Source organism: Chlorocebus sabaeus, chromosome 29 (assembly GCF_047675955.1).
Source record: "Chlorocebus sabaeus isolate Y175 chromosome 29, mChlSab1.0.hap1, whole genome shotgun sequence".
NCBI lineage: Eukaryota > Metazoa > Chordata > Mammalia > Primates > Cercopithecidae > Chlorocebus > Chlorocebus sabaeus.
The window spans coordinates 4,070,024-4,084,142 of NC_132932.1; the positions used below are offsets into that span (position 1 = coordinate 4,070,024).

The following is a 14,119-nucleotide window of genomic DNA, read 5'->3' on the forward strand; positions in this document are numbered from 1 at the left end:
TCTCTCTCTCTATATATATATATATATGCGTGCGCGCGCGCACACACACACACACACACACACACACACATTTGATTCAGGGTCTTGCTCTGTTGCCCAGGCTAGAATGCAGTGGCGCAATCATGACTCACTGCAACATTGACCTCCCTAGCTCAAGCAACCCTGCCTCAGCCTCCTGGGTAGCTGGGACCACCATGTGGTATGTGCCACCATACCAAGAAAATTTCAAAAGTATTTGTAGAGAAGGAGTCTTCCCATATTGCTCAGGCTGGTCTTGTCAATTAATCCTCGTGCCTTGGCCTCCCAAAATGCTGAGATTACCGTCCTGAGCCACCTGTGCCTGGCCAGTAGTGACTACTTTTGTCTAATCCTGAAATATTGTCCACTTGGACAATAGTTGTTGGTCTATAAAATATACTACAAGTCAGTATCATGAATAAACACAGACGTTTCCTTATTGTGAAATGTATGGAAACATGCATAATACATAAATATACATCTTAATAAAAGATCATAATGGAAACATCATTGTAACTACCACTGAGGTCAAGAAATAAAATATTGTGTCCTAGAATCTCCTCACAGGCCCCATCCCCGTCACTCTCTGCCCTTCCCTCCTTCTAATCATAACACTCTTTCTTCTTTATGATCATCACTTCCTTGTTTTTCTTTACAATTTAGTAACTAAGCATGCACCTCTAAATAATAGTACAGTATTATGTTTTGCTTGCTTTTGTTCTTTGCATAAATGAGATCATACTATTATACGTTTGGATGGTTTCTTTGTTCAACAGTAAGTTTGTGAAAGTCATGTTGTTGCAGGTATCTGTATTCTGACAATTTTTTACTGCTCTATACTGTTACATTGCAAGAATGACCCATTACTTTTGAAAAAGATTGAGATAGGGTCGCTCTCTGTCACTCAGGCTGGAGTGCAGTGCACCATCTTGGCTCACTGCAGCCTCTGCCACCCCGGCTCAAGAAATCTTCCCGCCTCAGCCTCCTGAGTAGCTAGGACCACAGGATCGTGCCACCATGCCCCGCTAATTTTATGGATTTTTTTTTGGTATTGTTTGTTTTTTGGTGGAGACAGGGTTTTGCCATGTTACCCAGGCTGGTCTGGAACTCCTGAGCTCAAGTGATACTGCCTGCCTCGGGCTCCCACAGTGTTGGGATTACAGTCCTGAGCCACTGCGCCTGACCGGAGCCATCACTTACTTAAACATTCTACAACAGATAAATATTTTGGTTTACTTCCAGTTTGGGGCTGTTAGGGGGTCATGTTACTATTAAAGTGGAAAAATTAAAAGAAAATAAATTTACAGTGTAAGGTTAAGCTAGAATGGGCATGAAGTAGCCCCCCTCCCCTGAAGTAAGAGTTAAGAAAGAAGATTAACTGCTCCTCTGTAAGGTCTGTGAACCATTAACCATCTCTCTCCCCCACGTATTTTCTAAGTTCTGTAAGCTGCTGTTTTTCTTGCTGTGCAGCTGCAAGGTCACAAGATAGATAAGCATGAGTTGCAAGACATGTTTTCCCAAGATATAAGCTGAGTCCTAAGAATGTCACCTGATAATTAATTGCTTTGTTCTCGCTTTTGTAAGCCAGCTTCCTGTATCATGTAATTCCCGCCTCAAGGTGCATAAAAGGCATTTGTTTTCTTTTTCTTTCTTTCTTTTTTTTTTTTTTTTTTTTTTTGAGACGGAGTCTTGCTCTGTCGCCCAGGCTGGAGTGCAGTGGCGCGATTTCGGCTCACTGCAAGCTCTGCCTCCTGGGTTCACACTATTGTCCTGCCTGAGCCTCCCGAGTAGCTGGGACTACAGGCGCCCACCACCGCGCCTGGCTAATTTTTTGTATTTTCAGTAGAGATGGGGTTTCACCGTGTTAGCCAGGATGGTCTAGATTTCCAGACCTCGTGATCCGCCCACCTCGGCCTCCCAAAGTGCTGGGATTACAGGCTTGAGCCACCGCACCCGGCCCAAGGCGTTCGTTTTCTTTCTTTGCTGCTCACTTTCAGGATGCATGTCCGCTGAGCCTATGTACACCGAAAATATACGCCCCTGAACTGCAGTTGGTCTCTCCAGTCTCTGATTTCCCACTACACTATGACCATATCGTTTCTCTCTCCTGGTTCACATGTACATGCATTTCTATTAGCTGGATCATAGGAGGTGTGTATCTTCAACTGTAGAAAATTAAGCTAAAGTTTTCTATAGTTATTGGACTATTTTTCACTACCATTGGCAGTATATTAGAGTTCTCATTGTCAATATCCTTCTCTAACATTAAAGTCTGTATTTACTCGTGTCTTCAGAATGATATATAGATTACATTTTAACAATTTCTTTTTTTTTTCTTTTGGTAATATTACCGTGGATTACGTGGACCGTTCTCTTCTTGGTAGTACTTTTATTTAAAGTAGGTGGTTATATCAAAATCGTTTTGCTTTCAAGATAAAATATTGCAGAAGTGATAAAGAAAACTGTCCTCAAGCGTGGCCGAGGAGAACATTTCAAGGCATGATGTAATTTATAACCTCTCTGGGAAGTTCATTGACTGTCGAGATGAGTTCTGTTATCAATCTTACTATTTAAACCAGGCCTTCTTTACTGTACCTTTTACTTTTCCTATATGCCCCTACCCAGGGAGAATTCTTTGAACTGACTCACTCAACAGCATCTTCCTGAGCATCAAGTTTCAAATATAATTTTGTCATGGGCTTGAAATCAATTTGAGAAGTTACTTTACCAGAGATGATTAGGCATTAGCACAGTGCTTTGTACTGAGAAAGCTTTCAATAAATATCCATAAAATGAATGAATAAATAAATACACTTTCTTATTTCCCAGAAAGGGATCACATCCACACAATACTTTTGGGCAAGGATGACTCAGATTGTGTGTCTGTGGAACAAAAGACCCTTGGAACTATTTGAAATCACTTTTCTCTTTTGAGATAGTGAACTAACTCATTGATTCATGCTATTTGGTAATGCAATTTACCAATTTTAGGAGTAGAATGTTCAAATTAATAGTAGGTAGCTGCTTCTCACTTCTGTTGAAATAGTTCCCCATCCATCAAGGGTAGATAGAGCTGAGGAATAGAATCAGGTTTAACTTTGTCTTGTTGAAACAAGTCTTTGATTGTCTGGTTGGGAATATGAGTCTGCAAAGTCCATTGGTTCCTATTCTAGTTATATAAACAGTAGAACCTGATATTAGTGATCCAATGTTAAGATAGGTTTAGCAGGAAACTTGAAAATAAGAAAAAAACTTTACGTATTTTTGCATCCTTTCCCAATCACTGTTTGGGAACACTTCAAGGCAGAATGACTTTGGGTGGTTATACTTTTGCATAATGACTTTATGTTCTTTTGAGTTAACAGTCTTAACCAGACTGTATTGTTACTCACTTTTTATTACTTATCTCTTCTGTGCAGAAGAAACTATGATGTTTACCTGCCACAAATCCCAGCTGGATTGAAAAAAAAAGAAAAGAAAGTAAAAAAACAAAACAAAAGAAAAAGAAAAAATCTAGCTGATTCACCCTGCTTTGACTGTAGAGGGCACTGTGAACACGGGCACAACATTGTGTTTTTGTACGCAGGCTGCTTGGACCAAGTTAATTAACAACAAAAACTACTTAAAAAATCTGTTTACTCATTAAATTAGTCAACCCCAGAAAGCGGGGTGAAGCTAGACTATGATCGAATAAGCCAAGCTGTGTCACATGCAGTGTGATACGAAGGCATTTCCCTGACACTTTAGTGTTCCCCCAAAGTTCAATACAGTAGAAGTCTGGACATCTAACTTGGTTGACCCCCACTCCTCAGCCAGCCCAGAGATGTCTCATGACAACACACCTGCCTCGTCTTGTTTGTTTGCGCAGGTTCAGTGAGGGGGCTGCCATGTCTGTAATGTTGGGCAATCTGTTTCTAGAAAGTTCTTTAAATAGTAAGGATAAGATAATTTTCCAGATTGGGACAAGTGGCAGGCAGCTGTACAAGATAGAAAAAGTCCTGGATTTAGAGTCAAGAGTTTTCTTTACTAGTCGTAGGAAGTTAATACTTTCTTAGTTTCCTTAACTATAAAATGGTCATAATTATGCCTTCTTTAAGGGCTGTTGCAAAGATTACTGTATGAAATGGAGTACCTTGACCAGTGCCTGATCAGTAAGAGCTTAAGAAATATTGGTTGTATGTGTGTGGTTGTGGTGAATTCAAAGAGAGGTGTGGGTAGAGGCTATCAGATTCTGCAACTATTCTATGACTTTTCTATTCTTGTAACAATAGAAATTGATTTCTCAGTTCTCAAGGCTGGAAAGTCTACCATCTTTTTACCTGTATCAGCAATGGAAGTCCCAAACGAAGATTCTCAGACAGTTCTTTTATATTTTCTTAGAGTAAAGTGGTCGTCTTTTTGGTAATAATTAGAGAAGAGAAAAAGGGTGGAAAATCTGATAAGGATTCTTGACTTTGTTTGCTGAAGGATGGAGGGGTATAAATATATCCTCCCAGAAGTAAGTGAGCCTGTATATTCTGATCCTTGAGGACACATTTTCTGCTTTTAAAAGGAGAACAGTGTCAAGAGACAGTTCTGTGCTTGTTATTTACATCCCTTGGGGCATTCCTTAATTTCTGTTTATTTTTTCTAAGAAAATTGAAATAGTGCCTTTGTCTTTCTTCAAACCTCTCACAGGTGGAACACAATATTAATAAATCAATTGACTGATTAACCAATCAACCAATAACATATCTCTAACTCCCTAACTGTCTCTACCATGTGGCCAATGAAAAAATCTTACAAGCTCGAAGGTAGAAAAACAGCCCCAGACATCTATAACTTATTTGATATTACAGCAAATCTCCAAGATATTCAAGCTGGTTTGACACTCATAGCTATTTTTTTGTTGGATGTAATCTCACAGAATACACCCTCAGTCAAGTTCTCTCTGAGACAGTAATAAAATGAGACAAAACAAGACCACTTCATTATCTTGTCTAATAGACAAAAACAAGATTACTGCTATCCGTAAAGTATCAAACATTCTAAAATAAGTGACTGCTATCTTTCAGAAAAAAGCCAATTACAGCTTTATTCTCTTTCTTCTCTGCTTTCTGTATAGATTAGATTTGTTAAAATACCTAGTCATACAAATATCTAATGCATGTGGGGCTTAAAACAGATGACGGGTTGATAGGTGCAGCAAACCACCATGGCACATGTATACCTATGTAACAAACCTGCACTTTCTGCACATGTATACCAGAACTTAAAGTAAAAAACAAAAAACAACAAACAAACAAAAACCCTACTCATAGAACTGCCCTTGCTTTCTGACAGCATCCAACTGGAGCAAACTACCACTTCCTTAGACCCTCCCCGAAATCACCTAACCATAGCACAAATCCTGTAATAGGTTCTTTCTAACATCTTCATACTGAGACATTCCAGGATTCCCCTTTGAAATATGTTATCCCTTCCTATGCTGAGTGATAAACACAACTTGTTCATCAGGTATTTCTGAGATCTTTGACTAAATGGCACTCACAAACCTAACATAGAATAAGGTGGCCGTGAAGCAGAAAGTTTCTCCATGAGACTTCATTTAGATCTCTCTAAGAAGACAGCTACATCTAGGGACACTTTCCAAGTCAAAGTATGTTCCTAGCTATAGTCAGTTAAACCAGAGCCCTCTTTGACCAGATATAACTGGAGCAGGGTGCTGAGGTTTCCTATCCTTATCAGAGGGGCAGATCATTTAACACAACTGATGTCTTATCTCTTCATTCTCCCGACCGTGTCATAAGTTTTCATTTAAAACACTGATGAATGAAGCTCACTTCCCTGTTTCCATTTGTGTTTCAAAATATTTCAAAGTCCTCAGCCTGGTAAATATGGCAGTCTGCAGTGAAGCCTCCTTAATTTTTCTGTCCCACTTCCCAGATTTCTTGCAGGTGTCTCTACATCTTGATAAAACCAAACCACCCAAGCACACAGTGGCAGCTCCAACAACGTGTGTAGAAGTAATTTTACCCTCCAGAAAATGTCAAAGCGTATTTAGTCCATTTGGGCTTCTATAAGAAAATACCATATAAACTGGTCAGCTTGTAACAATAGAAATTGATTTCTCAGTTCTTGAGGCTGGAAAGTCTAAGATCAAGGTGCCAGCAAATTCACTCTGGGGAGGGCCTACTTCCTGGTTCATAAATGGTGCCATCTTGCTGTGTCCTTCCACATGTGGTGGAAGGGCAACAGGTTCCTTGGGTTTCTTTTATGAGGACATTAATGCCATTTCTGAAGGGGCTGTCTTCATGACTTAATCACCTCCCAAATACTCCACCTCCTAATACCATCATCTTAGGGGTTAGAATTTCCCCATATGATTTTTTTTTTTTTTTTTTTTTTTTGAGGCGGAGTCTCGCTCTGTCGCCCAGGCTGGACTGCAGTGGTGCGATCTCAGCTCACTGCAAGGTCCGCCTCCCGGGTTCACACCATTCTCCTGCCTCAGCCTCCCGAGTAGCTGGGACTACAGGCGCCCACCACCACGCCCAGCTAAGTTTTTTGTATTTTTAGTAGAGACGGGTTTCACCGTGTTAGTCAGGATGGTCTCGATCTCCTGACCTCCTGATCCACCCGCCTCGGCCTCCTGAAGTGCTGGGATTACAGGCGTGAGCCACCGCGCCCGGCCCAGTCTATGAATTTTAGAGGAACATAAACATTCAGTACATTGCAAACACCACTATGAATGACTTGCAGTGGGAGGGTCAAGCCCTGTGGAGAAAGTGAACTGGAAAAGTAGATGAGGAGGTTCATCAGTTTAATAGTGTTCAGGAGTATCTGTATTACTCTTTGTCTCTTTTATGTTCTTTTTATATCCCTTTTCCATTTCTTGGATTGATCTGAGAATATATGTGTCTTTATCTTTATTTTTAAAAATATTCTAGTTCCATAGGTTTTGGGGGGAACAGGTGGTATTTGGTTACATGAGTAAATTCTTTAGTGGTGATTTGCGAGGTTTTGGTGCACCCATCTCTCGAGAAGTATACACGGAATCCAATTTATAGTATTTTATCCCTCACCCCCTTCCCACTCTTTCCCTCTGAGTCTTCAAAGTCCATTGATCGTTCTTATGCCTTTGCTTCCTCATAGCTTAGCTCCCACTTATGAGTGAGAACATACGATGTTTGGTTTTCCATTCCTGAATTACTTCACTTAGGATGATAGTCTCTAATCCCATCCAGGTTGCTGCGAATGCCATTAATTCATTCCTTTTTATGGCTAAGTAGTATTCCATCATATACATACACCACAGTTTCTTTATCCACTCGTTGATTGATGGGCATTTGGGCTGGTTCCACATTTTTGAAATTGCGAATTGTGTGGCTATATATATGCATGTGCAAGTATCTTTTCTGTATAATGACTTCTTTTCCTCTGGGTAGATACCCAGTAGTGGGATTGGTGGATCAAATGGTAGTTCTATTTTTAGTTCTTTAAGTAATCTCCACACTGTTTTCTTTGTGGTTGTACTAGTTTACATTCCCACCAGCAGTGTAGATATGTTCCCTTTTTACTGCATGCATGCCAACATCTGTTATTTTTTGATTTTTTGATTATGACCATTCTTGTGGGAGTCAGGTGGTATTGCATTGTGGTTTTGATTGCATTTCCTGACCATTAATGATGTTGAGCATTTTCTCATATGTTTGTTTGCCATTTGGATTCTCAATTCTTCTTTTGAGAATTGTCTATTCGTGGTCTTAGCCTACTTTTTGATGGGATTATTTTTTTTTTCTTTTTGATTTGTTTGAGTTTGTTTTAGATTCTGGATATTAGTCCTTTGTTGGATTTATAGATTGTGAAGATTTTCTTACACTCTGTGGATTGTCTGTTTACTCTGCTGACTTTTCCTTTTGCTGTACAAAAGCTCTTTAGTTTAATTAAGGCCCATCTGTTTATCTTTGTTTGTATTACATTTGCTTTTGGGTTCCTGGTCATGAAATCCTTGCCTAAGCCAATGTCTAGAAGGGCTTTTCTGATGTTATTTCCTAGAATTTTTATTTTTTTAGGTCTTAGATTTAAGTCCTTGATCCATCTTGAGTTGATTTTTGTAGAAGGTGGAAGATAAGGATCCAGTTTCATTCTCCTACGTATGGTTAGCCAGTTATACAAGCACCATTTGTTGAATAGGGTGTCCTTTCCCCACTTTATGTTTTTGTTTGCTTTGTCATAGATCAGTTGGCTGTAAATATTTGGGTTTATTTCTGGGTTCTCTATTCTGTCCCATTGGTCTATGTGCCTATTTTTATACCAGTGCCATGCTGTTTTGTTGACTATGGCCTTATAGTGTAGTTTGAAATCAGGCAATGTGATGCCTCCAGATTTGTTCTTTTTCCTTAGTCTTGCTTTGGTTATGCAGGCTCTTTTTTGGTTTCATATGAATTTTAGGATTTTTTTTCTAGTTCTGTGAACAATGAAGGTGGTATTTTGGTGGGAATTGCATTGACTTTGTAGAATGCTTTTGGCAGTATGATCATTTTCACAATATTGATTTTACCCACTCATTAGCATGGAATGTGTTTCCATTTGTTTATGTTGTCTATGATTTCTTTCAGCAGTGTTTTGTAGTTTTTCTTGTAGAGGAATACTCCTTTGTTTTCTACCTCTTTGGTTAGGTATATTCCTAAGTTGTGTGTGTGTGTGTGTGTGTGTGTGTGTGTGTTTGCATGCAGCTATTGTAAAAGGGGTTGAGCTCTTGATTTGATTCTCGGCTTGGTCACAGTTGGTGTATAGCAGGGCTACTGATCTGTGTACATTGATTTTGTGTCCTGAAACTTTGCTGAATTCATTGATCAGTTCTAGGAGCTTTTTGGAGGAGTGTTTAGGGTTTTCCAGGTATACAATCGTATCATCAGCAAAGAGTGCTTAACTTCTTCTTTACTGATTTGGATGCCCTTTATTTCTTTCTCTTGTCTGATTGCTCTGGCTAGGACTTCTAGTACTATGTTCAATAAAGTGGTGACAATGGGCATCCTTGTCTTGTTCCAGTTCTCAGAGGGAGTGCTTTCAACTTTTCCCCATTCAGTATTATGTTGGCTGTGGGTTTGTCATAAACGGGTTTTATTACACTGAATTATGTCCCTTGTATGCCAATTTTGCTGAGAGTTTTGATCATAAAGGGAAGCTAGATTTTTGTCGAATGCTTTTTCTGAGTCTATTGAGATGATCATGTGATTTTTGTTTTTAATTCTGTTTATGTGGTGTATCACATTTATTAACTTGCATATGTGAAATCATCCCTGCATCCCTGGTATGACATCCACTTGATCGTGGTGGAATATCTTTTCAATATGCTGTTGGATTCAGTCAGCTAGTTTTTTGTTAAGGATTTTTGCATCTATGTTCATCAGGGATGTTGGTCTGCAGTTCTATTTTTTGTTATGTCCTTTCCTGGTTTTGGTATTAGGACAATACCCAGAATAGGTGAATCCATAGAGACAGAAAGTAAATTAGTGGTTTCCAGGGAGTGACTGTTAATGGGTTTGGAATTTTTTTTGGGGGGCGGGGAAGTGGGTGGTGACATTATCCTAAAGTTTATTGTGGTAGTAGTTGCACAACTATGTAAATGAACTAAAAAACACTGAATTGTGCACTTTAAAAGGGTGAAGTGTATGGTATATGAATTATATTTCAATCAAACTGTTACTGAACAAGAAAGGTTAAAAAAGTTTATTTCCATTGTAGAGTTGTGATCTCCCCGAGGGAAGGAAGGAAATTTTGATAATCTGGGATAATCCAAAAGCTAGTACAATGCTGAGATAGTTTTTCTCAGAAATATTTTAAATGAATGATTGCATAAGTTGCCACACAAACTTTTCTTCATATTCTCAATCCTTTTTACTATGTGTAATCTTCCAAATACAAGCATATAAAGAACATTCAAAAGAGACACCTATTTTGGACACAACATTTTTTAAAATTATACTTTAAGTTCTGGGGTACATGTGTACAACATGCAGGTTTGATACATAGGTATACATGTGCCATGTTGGTTTGCTGCACCCATCAACTCATCATTTACATTAGGTATTTCTCCTAATCCTATCCCCCCAACACCCCCACTCCCCGAGAAGCCTCCGTGTGTGATGTTCCCTGCCGTGTGTCCAAGTGATGTCATTGTTCAGGTCCCACCTATGAGTGAGAACATGCAGTGTTTGGTTTTCTGTCCTTGTGATAGTTTGCTGAGAATGATGGTTTCAAGCTGCATCCATGTCCTGGCAAAGGAAATGAACTCATCCTTTTTTATGGCTGCATAGTACTCCATGGTGTATATGTGACACATTTTCTTAATCCAGTCTATCACTGATGGACATTTGGGTTGGTTCCAAGTCTATGCTATTGTGAGTAGTGCCACAATAAACATATGGGTGCATGTTTCTTTATAGTAGCATGATTTATAATCCTTTGGGTATATACCCAGTAATGGGATTGCTGGGTCAAATGGTATTTCTAGTTCTAGATCCTTGAGGGATCACCACACTGTCTTCCACAATGGTTGAATTAATTTACACTCCCACCAACAGTGTAAAAGTATTCCTATTCCTCCACATTGGATACAACATTTTTTAGGAAAGGGACGAACACTATAGTTGGGTTATAACACATCTTATTGTGGCAGGCCAGGTTTCACTGACACAGGCCTCCATCACAACTGTTTCCATACTGACTGAGTGGTAAAGTTAAATATTTGAAGCTAAAAAAGCCAATGCCCTTAAACAAAGGCTGGAATGTAACAAAAACCCATCAAGAGTTTTGCCTAGGCCTTTCCTGGGCCTTAAAGCATGACAAAATAATGAAGGAATTCTTAACGGGACATACACAGCATTAAACAAGTTTCACTGGGGGTCTGAAGAAACTCCCCAGTACTCTACAAACAAGTTTATTGGAGGTCTGAAGAAACTCCCCCAACCTCTGTGATTTAGCAGGAGACAAGATAAGGGTAATCACCTCAGCACCTAAATCCATTTAGATAAAGTAAACTTACTGAGGCTCTAGCAGAAGGTCTTCAGGATACAGACCTTAGTTATAGATTAAAAGAAGTTAATCACTATGTCTTTAGATGAATGCACCCCACTCACATGTAGACATATAGCTTAGAAGGTATATAAGGTCTGAAAAACTTTGAAATTTTGAGTTGGTCTGGCGATAATTTCTAGGCCTTCTCCCTGTACCTAGTTACAGAAATAAAAACTCTCTTCCTTCCCAGTTTATCTGCATCTCATTATTGGGCCAGCGAAATAGCAGCCCGACCCTTAGTTTGGTCCAGAAACATTATTTAAATCTAATTTGGTTGATTGGTACCAGGGTGGGTTTTGAAAAGAAAAGAAATGTAGATATGGTCTTATCTTGTGTTATTGTAGAGTGCGGAAATTCCTAAATTCCAATGCAGTGGTTCTTAACCCTCTCTGTTTATTACAATCTTCTGAGGGAACTTTTCAAAATGCTTGCACTTTGGCTCCAACCCCAATTCTGAGTCAGTAGGTTGAGAACTATTGTTCAAATAAAGGTAGGTGTCAATAGGAAGTCCTACATGTGGTTGTGATTACTGTGACTCTTTCAGATAATTTCTTGTAGATAAATGCTTCTTAAACTTTAATGTGCAAATAAATCCACTAAGGATGTCCTTAAAACACAGATTCTGATTCAATAGGCCTAGGATAGAGTCCTTGGATCCTGCCTTCTAAAAAGCTCTCCAGTGATGCCCAGCTGATGATCAAAGACCACACTTTCAGTAGCAAGGATTGTGGGACATATTTTAAAATATGTGGAAGCATGGTTAGTAAGAAGAAAATGAAATAATGCAACTTGACAAAGGGATTGACAAGGGGAAGGAAGGAGATGATTTCTTAGACATTCACTTTCATCTGGTAAAACTTTTCCATTGATTTGATTATCAGGTAATGGCTCGTCCTACCAGTCAAGGTTGACTTCATGTTCTTATATGAAAGTTCTTTTCATTTCATGTATAAAACATATAAAATTTAGACTGTTACAGAGTTTGTATGTTTTTTTTTAGATATTGTCCTGACCATGAAAAATGATAGAAATTAATAAGGAAATATGAAGAAATATATTTGTTTTATTTAAATTGATATTATTGACATATACGCTAGGTACTGTGTTAGGTTCTGGACTTACAGAAATTAATAAAACATAATTCCTGCTCTCAAGGAACTTAAAATCTAATAAGGATGGGAGGCATGTGAAGACACATTTGTAAATAGCTAAGTGTAATACAAGAAAGAATGAAAGACATGTTAAATAGAAGTGCAGGTAATGTGCTGTAGAAGAGGCAATTAATTCTGCCTGGGGAAAGGCTTCATTGATAACATGGCATTGAGGATTTTGAAATGGGTCCTTTGAAAAGTTCACATCTACTTGCCAGTTTCTCAGCTCTTCACCGCTAGGGGGCTCACAGTCTGAACTTACTTGGGAATACCTCACTAACATCACAGACCAATTTTAGGAGCCTCCTAGAACTTTCTTCAAGGCATCCTTCATTTCTTTATTCCGGAGGCTGTAGATCATGGGATTGAACAAAGGGGTCAAAACTGAGTAGAACAAAGTTGTGAACTTCTGCATGCTTTCTGCTTGTCCTGACCCTGGGCTCACATATGTCATCATGACTGAGCCATAAAATAAAAACACGACAGCCAGGTGTGAGGAGCAAGTGGAGAAGGCCTTCTTCCGGCCAGCAGCAGAGGGTACCTGCATCACAGACCTCAGCACCAGGGTATAGGAGCCAATAATGTAGAAAAAGGTGGCAAAGATGAGGAGGGAACTCATGGTGCCGCATATGAGAACAGTCCCTGGGATTGGGACACAGGCTGATGCCAGGGCCAGCAGGGGACTGAGGTCACATAGAAAGTCATCAATCACGTTTGGGCCACAAAATGGCAGCTGGGTAATGCGTATAACTGGGACTAGAAACCAGAGGAAACCGTAGACCCAGCAAAAGATGATCAGGCTGCTACAAAACTTTATAGTCATGACAGTAGGATAGTGTAGGGGGCGACAGATTGCCAGGAACCGGTCATAGGCCATGATGGAGAGAAATAAGCATTCAGTTGTGCCCAGTGAGAAGAAGAAGTACAACTGGAGGAGGCATCGAGCAAAGGAAATGGTTTTGTTTTTGGAAAGGAAGTTGGCTAGCATGTTGGGCACATCAGAGTTGACATAGCATATCTCCAGGAAGGAGAAGTTGGCCAGCAGAATGTACATGGGGGTGTGGAGCCGGTGGTCCCTGCTCACTGCACACATGATAGCCAGGTTTCCAAGGAGAGTCAGTATGTAAGTCACAAAGAATGTGAAAAAGAGGAAGATCCGTATTTCCCAGCGGCAAGAGAAGCCCAGGAGGATGAAGTCACTCACAGTGTTGGAGATATTTCTGGCCTCTGAGGTCATTTTCTGCCATCCTGTGAGGATTAGCACAAATCACATATCCAGAGGGAATTATTCTTCCCAATTCCTCCCCAGGAGAGCAAGCACACTTTCCTGGTCATAGGGAAGCGGGTATAGACTAGGCCAGTGGTTTCTACTTCTGTTTTGATCAGACACCACAACAATACAGTTACTGAGTATAGCCTTCTATATAAGACTATTCACTTACAAATTATCTATAAACTACCGTCCATCAACATAATAAAAATTGATAAAGTTTTGAAAAAGTTTTATTGGAATTAAAATAAAAATAAAAATTCAAAATTTCCTTTCTGCATTCTCACTCAGCTGCCTGGTGCAGCCAGCTTTGGAGAACATGATAGACAATACATATAGGTGGCTGGCTAAAGCTAAACTGAGATGTCAGTGTTGATTTATTGTTTTGGTCTCACTTCTGCCTCAGAAAGGGGAAACTAACACTTATAACATGCCCATCCTATGCACATACTCTGTTAGGATTTTGCATATGCATTACCCTTCTTCCTCTTCCAATAATTACAGAAGTAATAACTGAGCCACAGGAGGGTTGAGTAACCATCCCAGATGCACAGTAAGTGGCAACACTGGGCATAATTTGTTCTTTTTGCTATATTGTGCTCAGAATAAATCTATACAGCAG

General features: G+C 39.5%; 1 protein-coding gene across 1 annotated transcript; it reads right to left on the reverse strand.

The window, feature by feature from the left end:
* Positions 1 to 12,522: 12,522 nt before the first annotated feature.
* On the reverse strand, positions 12,523 to 13,464 carry LOC103231328 (olfactory receptor 11H6-like). The gene has a single exon (XM_037987735.2). It carries the CDS (start codon positions 13,462 to 13,464, stop codon positions 12,523 to 12,525), a length of 942 nt encoding a protein of 313 aa, XP_037843663.2.
* Positions 13,465 to 14,119: the final 655 nt, after the last annotated feature.